This window comes from Carettochelys insculpta, chromosome 10, assembly GCF_033958435.1.
Source record: "Carettochelys insculpta isolate YL-2023 chromosome 10, ASM3395843v1, whole genome shotgun sequence".
NCBI lineage: Eukaryota > Metazoa > Chordata > Testudines > Carettochelyidae > Carettochelys > Carettochelys insculpta.
Genome location: NC_134146.1, coordinates 1,012,913 through 1,030,311, shown reverse-complemented (window position 1 = coordinate 1,030,311; position 17,399 = coordinate 1,012,913). Strand labels below are relative to the sequence as shown.

The 17,399-nt window shown below is 47.4% G+C and overlaps 1 protein-coding gene across 4 annotated transcripts in view; it reads right to left on the bottom strand.

Moving 5' to 3' along the window:
• Positions 1-17,399, bottom strand: part of FARP2 (FERM, ARH/RhoGEF and pleckstrin domain protein 2) — a 132,893-nt gene that overhangs the window by 3,827 nt on the left and 111,667 nt on the right. Inside the window, exons 20-27 of one of the 4 annotated variants that reach the window (XM_075003719.1) lie at positions 17,155-17,223; positions 16,649-16,738; positions 16,190-16,210; positions 15,823-15,905; positions 5,772-5,890; positions 4,889-5,052; positions 2,562-2,669; positions 1,037-1,188 (exon numbers count right to left, since the gene is read on the bottom strand). In XM_075003719.1, coding sequence (XP_074859820.1) covers positions 1,037-1,188; positions 2,562-2,669; positions 4,889-5,052; positions 5,772-5,890; positions 15,823-15,905; positions 16,190-16,210; positions 16,649-16,738; positions 17,155-17,223 — 806 coding nt within the window. Of the gene's footprint in view, positions 1-1,036; positions 1,189-2,561; positions 2,670-3,468; positions 3,582-4,888; positions 5,053-5,771; positions 5,891-15,822; positions 15,906-16,189; positions 16,211-16,648; positions 16,739-17,154; positions 17,224-17,399 lie in introns of those variants that run through there. The other 3 variants (XM_075003716.1, XM_075003717.1, XR_012646753.1) reach the window with 3 other exon arrangements.

Genomic DNA, 17,399 nt, shown 5'->3' with positions numbered 1-17,399 from the left:
AGTCAAAAAGATAAGGACTCTCAGCTGGAATTATTCCATAACATTGGGACCAATGTTCCCTCTACTTTTTTCCCATCCATGTGTGGAATAAATTTTGTTATGTGCACCAATGCACACACAGCTGTGCACCACCAGTGAAAACCCATGTGTCAGCTGTGGGCACCCTGCTAATCAGCTGAGTGGCATCTGAATCTTCTGGGCAGCCACCCCAGCACTCAGCCTGACAGCAACACTGACTGCAATTTGGGACTTTCTGACAAGAGTTTGATACTCCTGGCTGGGAATGGGGTGACGTCTCTCTCCTCACAGTGGGTGGAAGGTAATATAGGGAGAACACAGATAATATTGACACAAGTGACCATGTTCGTGGTTTCTTGAAGAAACAGTTTTGTGGTTCAGTGGACTGTGGTATGTAATATTACATCTAGTTCTCTTGCATGCAGTGTAATTTAAAAATGTAAGTTTTGAATATGAAGAACAAATATTCAAAAGATGTTTAGTGGCAAGACAGTTGTAAAGACAGCAATGGAATGCAGAACTAACTCCCAGTCTTGTCTGTACCACACCCCCTCCCTCTTTGAAGAGACAGAAAGATATCTGCTGTACCTGAGTAATAACCTCTCTCACGTCAGCTGTGTGTCAAAGGCTGCCTGCACCAACTGTGACTATGCTATGGGGCATGGGGGGCAAGAAGCTGGGTATTTACCTCCACACATACATGTTACCCAGATTCACTGGGACTTCTAGTATGTCACAGTGGAGAAGGAAGTTGGATGTGCAGCACAGCAGAACCACCAGGCCACTATTCCCTCTGGAAGGGCAGAGATCTGAAGCAGTGACTACAGAGGAGCTGTGCGGACGTCAAGGATGGGAAGATGAGGGATTCCCTCTTCCCAGGACATAAGTGGAGGCCCCGTGGGGGAACTTGGAATTTGCACGGCACCAAAGACTGGGCTCTAAAACCTCAGTGCTGGGCGACCTTCTCCTGTGACTGAGGCAGGCAGACTCTGAAAGGGCACAGGAAGCACAGAGTTACCTCTCAAAGGTGTACTTGCTCTCAGCCCTGAAGAAATACACGTGGGACTTGAACTGCAGCTTGAAGACATAATCCTTCTGAATGCTGTCCGCCTCCACGGGGGTGCCGACTGCGTAGCCAAGCAGTGGGAGACTGGCCAATGGATAATCGTCCTGGGGGACAGCCAAAGAGTGCAGTTCTTGGTGAAAGCCAGCCAGCACACAGACGACAAGCGCAGAGCACGGGTTTGATCTTTTATATGGTACAGGCACAAATGGCTTGACTGTCTCTCAACCGAGGGCAAGAGGACAAGCTGGTTTTACAACCATCACAGAGCGAGGGCTAACTATGTTCTGTTCAATGCTTTAGTGTGTCCCCCCGCATGCTGCAGGGGAGTGGGGTCAGGACAGCTTGCCAGGAAGGGCAGTACAGCGACCACAGGGGTAGCTAGTCATCTGGCTGCCTGGGCAGATTAGCTCTTGGCCCCTCCCCCTATCACTGCACCACCAGTGTTGGATGGGGGTGGGAAGCAAGGAGTGTTGGATGGAGGCAAAAGTCCTGGGGGGACATTGTATGTGGGCATGAAGCCTGGCAGCTTGGGGAGTCACATTACCCCCTCTCCATCCCCCAGCCTTCCCTACCTGGTGCTCAGACGAGCCCACATACCAGGCAGCAAAGCAGGACCAACCCAGTCCCCTAAGTGCCAGCCTCCTCGCTCTTCAGCCAGTCACCCTCCTGGTCTTTACTGCCTCAGCCTCAAGACAAGAGCTGTGAAATCACCCCACAGAGTCCCCCCATCCCTCACCTCAGTAACAGTCATATTTGTGGTCTATCATACAATCTCCGTAACCAGATATGGCCCTCAGGCCAAAATGTTTGCCCAGCCCAACCTATTGTGAGACCCAAAAGTTGTAAATTATGAAGAATTTTTCCTTAAGCTCCAATTATATTACTAAAATAACATGTCTCTATTCCCTGCCTCCCCACATTTCCTGGATCCCACCCAGACCCAGAGCGGAATTCCAACACCAAAGCAATGATTCACTCTCCCTGCAAGGCAAGAAGCCCACACAGAAAAAAAGAGGCTTATGGGGCTGGCGAGGGCTGAAGGTGCAGGTAACACTGTGGCAATGTTCACTATAAACACATGCACAAATCACTCCATTGTCACAGCAAGTCCTGAGCTGTTTCAAAGGGCTAGTTGTATTGAACTCTGAAAGGAGTGGGGCAGGTTGCACTGACATCGACGTACAAAGGAAAAGGAAAGCTGCAGGTGAAAGGTTCGTCAATCGATCTGACACCCTTAGACACTACTTCAAGATTCCCACCCCTCACACTTGCAAGGTCAGTGTCACTTTTAAAATAGGACATCCCAATTAAAGCTGTGAGAGAAAGGCCCTTAGCCTTACACAGCTGACTCCAAGAGCTACTGCCTTCTACATGCCGTTGGAGCTGGACAGTTAGAGGACAGTAAAGAGCTATACATTGCCTCCTGTCCAGCATCTCCCCTCATCACCATATACGCTGTTCCATGACTGTAGCATACCTGGTGAGTTTTGTAGAAGAACAAACAGAAGTTGGTGAAGACGACCCAGAGCTTTTGCCAGCCATCACTATTTTTGAATTTCCTCAGAAGGTATCCTGAAAGCTGATTCTAGCAGTGAAGAAAAAGAAAATTGTGAGACCACAGACCACTCTCTCCAAGAACAAATGCTGCTGGCACTAGTCCATATGCTGACTATTTAACCAATTATTACTGTATTGCTTTCTAACTGTATTATGCCAATGTTTTACCACCCAGAGCAGCCCCCAAAAGAGAATATGATCTTCAGCTCCCCAAAAATCTAGCCCTCCTCCATTGTTGTCCTTCACAGCCTGTCTTCCTGAAACATGCTAAGAACTGTCAGACATCATCTACCAAGACACCACATTCAGTTTTTGTGAAAGAATGAGTACAAGACTATGGGAGATACAAAATTAACCATAAAAAGAAACAAGCAAAAAGGGACCCTTGATTGACACTGGGGTTCTGCATTAGGATAGGACTATAGAAAGCTAGGCAGCAATGGACAGCATATTGCAGGAAGCATTTTTTTTAAGTTAATACACTGGCATATAGGAACATTAAAATAGTGGTGTACCACTAGTCTCAGTATAGCGAGAAGAGCAATAGATGTGGCTAAAACTACATGAAGAAATGACAGCATATTAACTTTATATCTAATGAAAAAGAAAAAACCCTGAAATGTAGGCTGGTGTAGGATAAATTGAAAAGATATCAGGGCTAATTTTGGAAGGTGAGACAAAGATGTCAACTGACTCCCACGCCAACCACCACAACTTCCATTCTGCATAGGTCAGGCATTCTCACACTTGCACAATGTTCAGGTTGCAGGAAAGAGTATTTTTTTTCCTGCTTTGGACTCAACTCAGTGTTTTAGAGGTGTTTTTACCTGAATCATGCATAAGTAATCAGACAGGGATAGGCTTTGGTTCCGGTACCAGCAAACGTGGGTGATTGTGTTGGGCCGATGGGCCTGGCCCAGCAAATAGTGAGAAGGAAGCTCTGGAGAAACAGCAAGAGAGCAGAAAACTGAGCAGAGAGAGAAAACAGAGCTTTAGAAAAAGTGATGTGAGAAAAGCATCTGTTAAACAACAAAGAAATGTGAAAAAGTATTGGAATTCGAAATACAGAGCAAAGCAAAAAGGTTCTGCAAAAGCTCATACTGTAATCCAAGAGTCAGTGGTGTAAAGCTCAAAGCACTTCAGGTGTAACAGTCATCTGGTGGCACTCAAATTTGTTGAAGGAAGCAAGGCCAGGTTCCTTCAAATGGGATTCAGTTTGCCTGCTGGCAAGATAACAAACTCCTAGTCTCTGCTCACACGTAAAAGATTTATAAAACTTCCAAGAATGAACGTAGTAATATGCTATGCAAATCATTAAAATCTAGGAGCTTCAGTTTAACGTCCTTCTGCTCATACTTCCACTAAACCCGAGTGCATTGGCAGTGAAATGCCGAGGAACACAGGAAGCTGAAAATAGGCAGATGATATTCTTAAAGAACTGAAATTACTAGAGCAATCACGTTTTCTCTTTTGAGGCAACTACCACACACCCCATGTGTGGGGGACTAGCCAGCACTACAATCCTCCTGGAAGGGGAACGCTGGCTAAACAAGGATTATGGAACTGCATCTGAAAGGAAGCCTCAAATTAGATGCCAAGTCAAGTGCATGGCAGCCCTGCCTATTTGTAAAAGTGGAAACCTGGGCAGAATGAGCTTCAGCACACCGAGACACTGGCACCCTAGCTGACAGAGCAGCTATACTTGGATACATGCTGAATGGAAATGGCACTCCCTGCTACTGGTTTGGGGAAGATACAGCACACAAAAGGGCATACGTAGAGGTCGCTGGAAGGAGAAATAGCTCAGTTTTGTGAACATATGGAGAGTAAAGCAGTTTCTAAGTCCAGGGACAATGAAGGAAGTACAATAGCTAATTACCACCCAAATTCCAAGATTTGGTAGCTCAGAGTTGGCCATAAACTAGAACATCAACTGCAAAAAAAAAAAAATGTTTCCTCTGGAGAGGCTGAGGAGCTCGAGAAACTCAAGTTAAAAATTCTGTCCCAGAAGTCTCCTACGTTTTCTTTTTACATTGTCCCTCTTCAAAACACTCCCTTGAATAAGAACACAGTGATGAGGGTGCGCAATGTGTACACACACACAGACAGACATGCAAGCAGGTTCAAACGTTTATTGACTCTCACTCATTCACTCTCTGATGGCCACAGAAACATGCTGGAGGAAGCCCAGGTGGTGAATGAGCTGAGACAGACATTAAGAAGTGAGAGCTGTGCCCTGTGGGATACCTCGACAGCCACACTGTGGTCAGTCATGGAGACACTGGTGTTGCGGTACCAGCACACGTGCATGGTAGTGTTGGCACGGTGGTGGCTCTGCCTGTCCAGGGAGCTACGAGAAGACTGTATGTCATCTTCAGACTCCTGCTCTAGAGAGACCTCATCAGAGGATCCTGGGGGAGGAGAATTCAGCAGCAGTTTAAGTAAACTGTGATACTCAGCCAGTGCAGAAACTGGGATTCCACAGAATGTCTGCAACTTTCTCTTAAATCTATCCAACACTGACCAATATCAGCATGAATCTGTTACACAGTTCTTGAAATTCACACTGAAAAGGTCATTCTGGCCTTCACGATCCAAATTGTGCTGATCTCATACACAGGAACTGAAAATGCAGCTTATGTTAAACGCTGAGCATGAGTAACACATCCAGGAAAGGGTCTGACTTGGTAAGGCCCCTTCTCACCGTGCAACAGAGAAAACTGGAAAAAGGAATGCCACACACTTCATCACAGACCATGGTAACAGCAGCCTCTTGTAGATTGACGACAACGTATCATGATATAAAAGAACTTGTCCACAGACACTAGCTTCTATGGACTGGAAAAAGCACGGCGTGATTAAACAGAGGAATATTCTCCAAAATAAGAGATGACTAAGGAGATTATGGCCCAGGCAAAACACATTATTGCTTTGCAGCACAAACGTATAGCTTTCTGAGTCTCAAACTATCAGAAATATCACTGTAGGTAGGGGAGCCTACTCTAAGGAGAATGAGAAAAGAGCACTCTGTTAGTATAAACCACTCATCTCCCAGAGTCTCAGACAGGAGGGATGCAGGGATCACAGCACCACTGGTATTATGTTAATGAAGAAGGAAAATGCTACTTACTGTTAGAGCGATTACACATGGAGCTTTCTAAAACCACACCAGATTTATCACTAGATTTTTTGGCCATTTCAATTGCCATGTTTAGGTCTTCCAGCCACTTCCCCATCTCCAGACGGGTACTGCAAAATAAAGAGTGCTGCTGGCTAAACATTCTGGTTTTGGACTAGGACGTGGATTTTTGAATCAAGAACCTTACTATCCTAGCATTTTGAGCAACCTCTTTTCATTCAGGAAATCCCTACTAAACTATTAACAAAAACATTCTATTTTATCATAGGACAGTTGCTTCTCTTGCTGTGACAGGGATTTTAAGTTCCACAAGCCTCAGGAAAATGTCACTCCCCCCTTTCCTCCTGCCATATGAAATTAACCTGAGCTTGCTAGACAAGTACGGAGAACAGCTGCAAAGCTCACTGGCCCAGCCAATGCAATGGTAATTTAGCTAAGTTGACCTCTTCCCCCCACCCCCCAAATCTAATTCTATCCCAACCTAAGCCCTGACAGTACTCTGCAGAGAGCTGGCATACCCACGTTTAAAACAGAAGCCTTTGAAAAAAACAACTTTTCTTAAACCCTGTCACACAGAATAAGAGACACTGGTGGTAACTAACGATAAGGGAAATATTACTAACCTCAGACAACTGATTGTGGTAACTGTTGGCAAAAAGCTTACTTTTTGGTTGGGGCCTACTTTACTGAGCAATTGCTCACAAAGCCGCCTGAGGGGTTCTGGCTTTTTACATGCAGAAAATCAGATCTAGGGCTCACCAAATATCTAACATCACATAATTGTGGTAGATATATTGTAGCATGCCACTGAAATGTAAGACATACAACGGGAGGCTGGAGTAAAGAGAAATTAAGCGTTTATGATTACCAAGCTGTTGAAGACAAAGTTTAAAATAATACTTTAAAAATCATACACCAGCTCTACTAAGAAAATGACTAGACAGCAGTGTCAGCTGGCAGTGGAGCTATATAATTGTGCTATACAAGTGCTATATAATTTAAGAACACATACTAAGGCTCTGTGCCCACACATTACCCCTGGAGAGATGCTGAGGGACTGTGCGCCCTCTGAAAATGGCCCCACCCACAGAATTCCTGTGCTTCCCTGTACAAAAGGTAGGGTTGGGAAGCAAAGGGAAGCTGTTCTGCAGACAGGACGACGACCCTGGGCAGTTTTTTGGGGAGGGAGTCCCACTTCCAAGCAGAGGCAAGGCATGGGAGGAAGGGGACACAGAGTTATGTCCCACTCCCCCCACCAATTTCTGCAATGCTCAGCTGAAGGAGTTAGTTATTTCTTGGCCCTGCTGACTCTGCAGCTGAATGCTGCTTCTTGGTCCTCACACCAGTTGTGTTCCCCTTTTGCATGCTGGGAGCCTGCCTTTTTTCCTCTACAACAGGGCTAGGTAAGGGGAGCAGAGGCAGTGGGACAGGAAGAGGGCAGGGGAGGGGAGAATGTGGGAGTGCACAGAGGGGGATGAAGGAAAGGGGGAAGGGGAAGGGGAATGGTGGGCAGAGGCTAGGGCTGCTAACTGTAACTGTACAAAACCCAACAGCTTTTCCCCAACCCTCCCACCTCCCTCCATCACTTGCTCTCCCACACCTCCCTTCCTTTTGCTAAGCAGGTGCAGAGGCTTGGGAGCAGGAGGGAGGTACGGGCTCCAGGTGGGGTCAGAAATATGAGGTTCAGGTGTGAAAGAGGGCTCTGGGCTGGGGCTTGGGGAGGAAGAGGGTTCTAGCTGCGGGTGCAAGCTCTGGGGATGAGGATGAGGATTTGGGGTGCAGAACAGGGCTCAGGGATGGGGTGCAGGGGAATTTGTACTCCAGCTCAAAGTGTGGGCTCTGGGGTGAAGTCAGGGATGGGTAGTCCAGGGTCCAGGGCAGAGCTCTGGGCTAGGGTGGGGGTTTGGGGTGCCGGAGGGCATTCTGGATCTGGGATCCTAGCAGTGATTACTGCAGCTCCCAGTATGCTCCAGCCTTTAGGTGCATGGGCCTCCAGGGAGGCACCACTGTCTGCCACTGCTCCTGCAGGCACCACCCCCTGCTGCTCACCGGCTGTGAATCCTAGCCAATGGGAGCTGCAAAGCTGGCATTCAGTATGTGAGCAGCAAGCAGAGCCTCCTAGTCATTGGTCACCCCAGCACTCATGGGCTGCAGACACTTGGTGGCTGCTTCTGGGAGCAGCATGGAGGGGCCAGGGCAGATAGGGACTTTGTCTGAGCACTGGGCCCATGCTGGACTGCTGACTGGACTTTTTTACAGCCTGGGCGCACAGCTCATTGGAGATGCCAGGATCCTTTTCCATCGGGCATTCCCTGGCAACTCCTTAGGGGGATGGGAGAGCCCAGCAGGTGGCACTCACTCTGCAGCAGCTAGAGCCCTTCCACTGAGCAGGTCCATCCAAGTTTCACCCCTGCACCAGACCTCTCCAACGAACCCTCAACACCCAGCGCAGAGATCCCCACCAGCTGCACCCAGACCCTCACCCTTTCAAGTCCCCTTGTTCAAGAACTTAGACCCCCCGCCCAGTGTTCCCCCACCCTGATCTCTGCTTCGAGCTCCGTCTCCACATCACCAGACCCTCTGGTGCTGGGTCCCTGCAACCTTTGCCTGGACTCCCTGCTGGGTCCCATGGTCCCTGCTCTTAAACTCCCAACGAGCCCTTGTGTATCCAGGTCTCCCACTGAGCTGCCTTCACCCAGACTGTCTCTCCCAAAAACCTCTCACTCCACACTTGAATCCATACCAGGTGCAACTGGCACAGAGGAGCAGGCCCAGCCCGGGCCTGTGTCAGGATTGGGCACAGACTCATGGCCAAATCCCTGTACTCGGGGGAGGTGTGGTTTTCAGACTGATCTCCCACCTTCGTGCTCGCCACTGCCGTGTTGGAGCCACAGTTATTTATCAACAAATAAAATGTGCAGAATTTTAAAATACCACGCACATAAATTTTAGGTGCAGAATTCCTTGAGAAGTAATACATACTTTGGGATGAAATAATAGGGAATATAATACTTCTTGATATGGGCTTTATGACTAATCTACTTTTTGAGATAAGAAATATTTTCCAACTGAAGAACATATTAAAGGAAGGCATCGTAGACTGGGTAGGTAGAATGGCACTGAAATTGATAATATTGATGCATTTGAAGGATGGCACTCCTTTTTAAAATGACATCTAATTAAGCTTTCATCTTCAGAGTAAAACAGAAAGCAGGATGCTGAAGAATCATTCCAAAGCATATGGAAACAAATTATAGATTAAATGGAATGGATGAAGCTGTAATTACTAGGTAAGAACTTGATAGGTCATATTTCTCTCTCTCTCTATTTTCTGGAATAGTTGGTACCAAGTAATTTTTTCCTTTCAGTATCAAGGCAAAGCATTTGCTCTTTTTACATGTAAGAAAAATCCTGTCAAACATTTCCAAGTTATGACAGGGTTTAAAACGTACACACACTTCCAATTTTAAGCACATTACTAAGCTTTTTTGGCTCACACTTTAGTAAAAAGTGGTTGAACTTCAAAACTGATATTTTAGGTAAGCTAGCACTTCAAAAAGGTTAGCTTAGTCCTGGGCCAGGCAGAACATGGCCCAAATAAAGGGAGACTGCCCACCACAGCACCACAATGCCACTCAATGCAGCCAGCTTCTGGGGCCAGTCTCTCTCTCTGTGGTACTTACCTCTTAGGGGAAGTTTTTGTGCCCTGTTCCTGCCCCCAACACCATCCTCACAAGTCCTGTGCAGCATGTGGAGACCTGCTGTGCTCTGCACCACAAAGGGCACACACGCTGCCCCCAGTAGCTAGCTGTAGCAGCCAGAGAGACTGCTCAAGAAGCTCACTAGGCCACTGACCAGAAGCCATCTGTGGTAAACACCTGGCCAGAGCCTGCAACTGGCACCCTACCATCTCCTGCATCCCAATTATCTGCCCCAGGTTACAACCCTTTCCTGTACCCAAACCCTCTGCACCCCTGCCCCAGGTCATAACCTCCCCCTGCACCCAAACTTTCCGCACCTTCTCCTACATGCCTGAATCCAAACTCCCTCCCAGAACCCACACCCTCCTCTGCATTCCAGTCCCTTGCCAAGAGCTCCTTCCTGTACCCGAACTCTGTTCCAGATCCTGTACCCCCTCCATTAATATCACGTAGAGTTGCAGGCCCTGATCACTTACCAAATTCTTGGGGTGACCCCCACCCCCGCATCAAAAATCACTGCACAGCCCAAGTTTAGCCTTTTTGGTAATATGCAAAGATATAAAATAACTGACTGGTAAGCTATTAAAAACTTGATTTCACAAATGTTTGGCAATAGCTTTTGCTAACATTAGGAGCGATGAAACTACCTGAATAAAAAACTACAAATAATAAATATACTGCTGTTTAATCATCAGCCCAAGATGTACAGTTGTTCACGAGCAGGTATTTGCGCTACAGCAGCACTAAGCACGTCATAGAACTTGTCTTTTACTTCTGGTGTGGCATACAGGGTTGGGGCATAAGCGCTGATCAGGTGGACAGGACCGGCACAAGTTTGAAGCGTGATCCGAAGAAGTCTTTCTGATCCGCCCATGGCTAAATCCACCATTTGTAGAAGGGTGTTTCTGACAGCAAAGCCAACACCATGCTCTCTGGGTTCTTCTTGGGCTTTACCCTGCCAGAAAAAGGTGTAGTCCTTTTCCTTTAGAGATCCCGAATCTGCAAGTCGCATCTCTTGCAGTGCAGCGATATCAACTCGGAGCCTCTTCAGTTCCTCGTTGATGACAGCGGTCTTGCGGGTGTCACTGATGGCCTGAAGATCTTCAGTCAAGCCGGTCAGCATGGTCTGCACATTCCAGCAAGCAAGCTTGAATTGTTGATGTTTCTCATTTCTTGTTGATTTTCTTATTGGTTTGCCTGGTGCCCAAATTTCAGTCACTTGTCAGGTTCAGGAACCTTAAGCCTCATGCACCCAGCAAGGCAGGTGAACTGTGGTGGGACAGTACCCTATTGGCTGGGGGCTCCCCAGCTTGAGGCAGGCGGTGACTGTCCAGTGAGATGCGAGGATCCCTCCCACCATCGAAGGCAACCCCTGGCGCTCGTTCTCTACACCAATTGAGCAAGAGCTTATAACCGGTAACTGTTGCCTCCCGTGTTGATGCAACGCTGTTCAGTGATGCCGGAGTACCTCTCCAGGCGCGAGCCTGGGCATTTGTTATGGAGACTCTGGGCTGCCCAGACACCAGTGTACCCCTCTCGGCTTTACTGATATAGTCCAAAGGAGAGGATAACCTCCACGTCTGGTACCAGCTCAGCTGCAGGAGTTGCTGGGTCAATGCCAGAAGTTGACACCAAACTGCCTTCGGACTCCCCTCCGGATTTTCTGTCAGGGTTTACTCCCTTAGCCTTCCTCCTTCCCAGGCTAACCCACAAGGCAGTGGGTTGTGGAGAATGTGGTTAAGAATCATACTACTTCATACCTCCCTGTCAACACGAGTCACCATAGCTCCCTGTGGAGCCATGACCCTCCTCCCTACCTTTCGCCCCTCCCCCCAGCTACCATCACCAGAGGACCCTCCCCAACCCACTACCCCCATCTGCTCCCATGTCCTCCCTCCTCACTGCACTGGCCCCTCTCCCCCCAGCTGCTCTCAGTGCCCCCAGGTCCACCTTCCCCCATCGCTCTTCAGAGACTTTTTTTTTTTTTCTCCTTTCTTCTTCTTCTCTCTTCCCCCCCTCTCTTCTTCCTCCTTCTTCTCTCTTTTCCTGGTAGTGCTGCCTTGCAGGGCACAGGTGGAACACCATACCTCTAGGACAATGCAAGAGTTGGAGCTGAATGGGCCTCATGGCCTTCCTGCTTAGGACACTTCGGTGTGGGAAAAATGAATGACAATGGACAGCGTCTCCTTGAACTGTGCACGTACCACAATCTGTGCATCACAAACACATTCTTCCGAACGAAGCCACAGCACAGAGTGTCATGGAGATACCCACGCTCGAAGCACTGGCATCAACTTGATGTGGTCATCACTAGGCGTAATAACCTCAAAAATGTCCTTCTGACACGCAGCTATCATAGTGCTGACTGTGATACAGATCACTCGCTAGTTTGCTCCAAACTCAAGCTGAGACCCAAGAAGCTGTACCACTCTAAACCTGCTGGAAGGCCCCGCATTGACACCAGAAAGACGGCAAACTCGGAGAAAGCTGTAAAGTTCAGAGAGACCCTCTAGGAAAATCTGCGCAGCAGCCATGGGGGCGTCGATGCGACATCCAAATGGCAACATCTGAGGGATACAGTTTACAACACGGCCTTGTCGGTGTTTGGAAGAAGAGCTAGAAACATGAACGACTGGTTTGAAGCTAACTCTGATGAGATGATTCCAGTCATTGAAAAGAAGCGCGCTGCACTCCTGGAGTACAAACGCTCACCGAGCCAGAGTACCCAGCAAGCACTTAGAGAGGCCAGAAGAACAGTACAGCAGACAGCCAGGCGCTGTGCCAACAACCACTGGCTCCAGCCATGCAGCAGCATCCAGACCTGTGCCGACTTTGGTAATCTCAGAGGAATGTACGAGGGTATGAAGAAGGCATTAGGACCTACCCAGAACAAGATGGCACCTCTGAAATCCAAATCTGGTGAAGTCATCGCTGACAAAGCCAAACAGATGGAGCGCTGGGTCGAGCACTACTCCGAGCTGTACTCACGCGAGAACGTTGTGGTTGACGCAGCCCTCGATGCCATCGAGCTCCTACCAGTAATGGATGAACTGGATCAAGAACCGACTGTGGATGAACTGAAGAGAGCCATCGACAGCATTGCAGCAGGAAAGGCCCCTGGTCAGGTTGGTACACCACCAGAGGTAATCAAATGTGCCGCGGACACACTCCTGGAACCCCTGCATGAGCTGCTGTGCCTGTGCTGGAAAGAGGGAGAGGTTCCACAGGATATGCGCCACGCTAACATTGTAACGTTGTATAAGAATAAAGGAGACAGAAGCGACTGCAACAACTACCGTGGAATCTCCCTCCTAAGGGTCACTGGTAAACTGTTTGCTCGCGTCACCCTTGGCAGACTCCAGAAGATTGCTGAGAGGGTGTACCCCGAATCGCAGTGCGGATTCTGCGCAGAGAGGTCTACCGTTGACATGGTCTTCTCTCTAAGGCAGCTGCAGGAGAAGTGCAGGGAGCAGAGGAAGCCACTCTACATAGCCTTCATTGACCTGACCAAGGCCTTTGACTTGGTCAGCAGGGATGGTCTGTTCAAACTGCTCCACAAGATAGGCTGTCCTCCACGGTTACTCAAGATGATCCAGTCGTTCCACGAAGACATGAGAGGAACCATCCAATATGACGGCGCTTTATTGGATGCTTTCAGAATCAGGAGCGGTGTCAAACAAGGATACGTGCTTGCTCCGACATTGTTCGGGATCATCTTCTCACTCCTCCCGAAGCATGCCTTTGGATCTTCAACAGAGGGCATCTTGCTGCACACAAGATCTGATGGGAAACTGTTTAATCTTGCAAGGCTGAAAGCTAAGTGTAAGGTGCGGGAAGTCCTCATCAGAGACATGCTGTTCGCAGACGATGCTGCTGTAGTGTCTCACACAGAAGATCAGCTTCAAAAACTGCTGGATCAGTTCTCCAAAGCGTGCAAGGACTTTGGGCTTACCATCAGCCTAAAGAAGACAAACGTACTCGGTCAGGATGTTGCTGAATCCCCATCAATCAGCATTGACAACTATACGTTAGAGGTCGTCCACGAGTTCGTTTACCTCGGGTCCACCATCACTGACACCCTTTCGTTGGACACTGAGCTAAATAGGAGGATCGGAAAAGCGGCCACAACTCTGTCCAGACTCAGCAAGAGAGTGTGGAATAACAACAAGCTGTATACTCACACCAAAATGCAAGTCTACAGAGCCTGCATCCTCAGCACCCTCCTTTATGGCAGCGAGACTTGGACCCTGTATGCCCGCCAGGAAAAGAGGCTGAACGTCTTCCACTTGCGCTGCCTCAGGCGCATCCTTGGAATATCATGGAAGGACAGAGTTACCAACACAGCCGTCCTCGAGCAAGCTGGAATCCCAACCATGCACACCCTCCTCAGGCAGCGTCGGCTCCGCTGGCTTGGCCACGTCCACAGGATGAACGATGGAAGGATTCCAAAAGACATCCTGTATGGTGAGCTAGCCTCTGGCAAAAGACCCCCCGGACGCCCCCAGTTGCTTTACAAAGATGTCTGCAAGAGAGACCTCAGAGAGGTAGACATTGAGCTGGACAACTGGGAAGAACTAGCAGACGACCGCAGAAGATGGAGGCAGGGGTTACACAAGGGCCTTCAGAAGGGCGAGTGGAAGATCAGACAGCTAGCAGAGGAGAAGCGAGCGCACAGAAAGCACAATAAGGACTTGCCAGACACCCACTACATCTGCAAGAGATGCAGCAAGGACTGTCACTCTCGTGTGGGTCTTTATAGTCACAATAGATGCTGTAAATGAAGTCTTCAGTTGAAACTTTTAAGGGCGCGATCCATAGTCTATGCAGACTGAAGGATGCCTACTACTACTACTAATCATCAGCCAGAAGGTATCCCAGTCTCTGGTCAGGGCCTGGCTAGAAGGATTTCTTCATTAGCAATTATTTAAGTTGAAGGTGCCTGGTAGTCAGTTTTTCACAATGAGGGCACTTTTGGGGAATACAGGACTCTCCATCTGAGACCAACAGCCATACTGAGCACAGCTGTCCAAAAGAGGAATCAATAACCTGCAGCTCGGGCAGCACTTAAATCCAGGGGAATCGGGCAGGCCTAAGGTTTGGAGGAAAAAGGGTAGCCCGTTATTATGGGCTGTTGGTGGAGCCCCAATAGTGGCAGAAGGGGAAAATTACCCTAAATAGATTTTTTGTTGTTGTTAAAATAAGGGAGAGACCAATCTCCCTAGAGCAATGGGAATACAAAGAAAGAAAGAAAAAGGGGGCAGGAATCTGAACAACATATGAGGCTGAGGGGCACTGCTGTCTCTCTGACTGGAGCCAAAGGCCATAGAGAAGGAACTGGGCGTCAGCTGGCTGTGCACACTAGGTAGCTACTCAAAGCGGTGTGAGGTGGCTGCTGCTCATGCATGGCCAGTTCCAGCACTTCTACTACAGCTGTCTGAATGGAAGTGCAGGGTTCCAAGACACAGAGGGGAGCACCCACAGGACCTCCACAAGAGAGTACCCCATTTTCTACCAGAGGAAGTAGGTAAGTTGAAAAGAACTTTGTTTACTTTTCATGACATCCTTGAACTCATCTCATCTCCTGGGTGGCACAATGCCTGCGTTACAATGCCCAGGAACTCTGTTTTCAATTTTGTAGATTTTAATTGGGGTGTTTTATTTTTTGGTGACGAGTATCAGAGAGGCAGCCGTTAGTCTGTACCCACAAAAACAACGAGAAGTCCTACAAACAAATGTGTTAATCTATAAGCTGCCACAGGATTTCTCACTTTTATATTTCCATGTTTAAATGTCCAGACTGCATAATTTAATACATTACATGGAGATATACCTATCTCATAGAGCTGGAAGGGACCTTCAGGTCATCAAGTCCAGCCCCCTGCACTCACAGCAGTGAACTATCACCATCCCTGAAAGGTTTTTTTTGTTTTTTTTTTTAAATCTTTTGCCCCAGATGACCCCCTCAGGGATTGAGCTCACAACCCTGGGTATAGCAGGCCAAAGTTCAAACCACTGAGCTATTGCTCACTTGCATCAGTCCCCTTTTTCTTGCTTTAAATTAATTCGCCGAAGGCTTTCACTAGACGCTCATCAGAAAACAATCCACCAGCAATATCACATCTACTGCTGGTCCTTTAAGAACTCATAATTTGGTTATGTCAAATACTCCTTTCTGTAACAAGGCCTTAATAAAAGGTATTTAAATGCTGAGTAATACGTTAAATATATATTGCCCAAATCAAGCTTTCCTGAGCCCCATAAAGCACTCCTCTGGAATCAGCAGCCAAATGTTTAACCAAAGGGCTCTTCCCTGCTTGTTTCTGGGGAGAGGAAATACATACCTGGCTGCCACTACAATGGTTTTCTGAGCTGAATAGACGGTGAAGCAGTGTGGAACAGACCATTCATTTTCACTCTCTTCCACCTACCATGAAAAAAAAAAATGTTTTCTCTCATCACTCACTGTGCAATGGTTTACATCCAAGGTGTCCTCCCTCTGGCTAGACAGGAACTCATTCACAGCACCACGACTGCAGCATTGCAACAAGAATGAAAGCCAGCTACTTCAAGAGCACTCAGAGTCTAGTTTGGTTCTACACAGGAATCTATGTGATACAGCTCTAGTGCCACATCTGTAGACTGTCTAAATTCCACAGCCAGTGGAGTTGGAAAGGAGCAACTCCAACCAAGGTACACCTTAGTACTCACCGGAGGATCCAGAACTATTAACTGTAATTCAAACAGAGAAAGAACAGCTCCATTAGAAGATGAGGTAGAAGAGCTGATGTGGCTAGTCATGAAAGCAACAGCACAGGTCAGCATTCCCAAATCAGTCTCAAATAGTCACGCAAAAGTGAGGAGTTAAACAAGGTTAGACTGCGGATTGCTAGTGAGGTGAAAAGAATGAGTGTTTTGTCCGCTAGCTTCACACACAGACTAAACCATGGAGAAGGTCTGGTCCCTACCTCCAGTGTATTTGACAACCCTGGCAGTGCCGGGAGCACCTCATTCCTGACCAGTAGATGAGACCTTAGTTCAGCAAAACTGCATGACTCAAATGCACCAAGAGGCCTCAGTGCTCAGTAGTTTATTTATTTATTTATTTATTTATTTATTTAACCAATGTTGTGGTGAACTTTGGGAAGGGGGGTAAAAAAAACTACTTACCAGCATGCCATGTAGAGGGAGATGCCCATGGATTTTGAACTGATTGGCACCTGTGACTCCTTTGCTTGTGTACAGCAACATATCTGAGAACTGACAGAAGAAATATGAATATAACCTTGTGTGCTTAAAAGGACATTACCACGTACCTATTCTATACAGATGTTTCATTAAAGTTCACCATTACCACCAATATATTTTAAAAGCATGAAAATAAAGTTTCATTCTCACTTTTCTCCAATTCCATTAAAAACATTTCTTTTGTTTCTCTAACAGAGCTTGATATTAATATGGGTTTCTAAAGGTACTTAAATTGAATACATAGGTGTAAATAATTAGTCAGAAAATGGACTAGACTACCACTGTCCTAACTATACCCGGAGAAATTTGGCGAAATTTGGTTATCATGGTGAGTTTCATCATCACGGGCCTCAATCCCTGAAAAATAGCTTGGCTTGTGAGTGTGTCTTGTGGACACTTGATGCGTAGACAGTGAAAGAAGCACTCACCAGAAAGAACATTCTCTGCTGTAAACCTTTTTTAGTGAGCTTGTACAAGCAACCTTCCCGGATAAATTCCTGTGAGAGTAAAGAAAACATTACATCGAGCTATGCCTTTCTCCAAGTGCACAGAGTTTTGATGTTTCTTCCTTTCCTTCACTTTTTCCTTGCTGCAAATACCATTTGGAGTAAGTGAGAAAAGGCAATTAAACTGACAAAAGGCTGGACTTTAGTATTCTATAGGGTCAATGGGA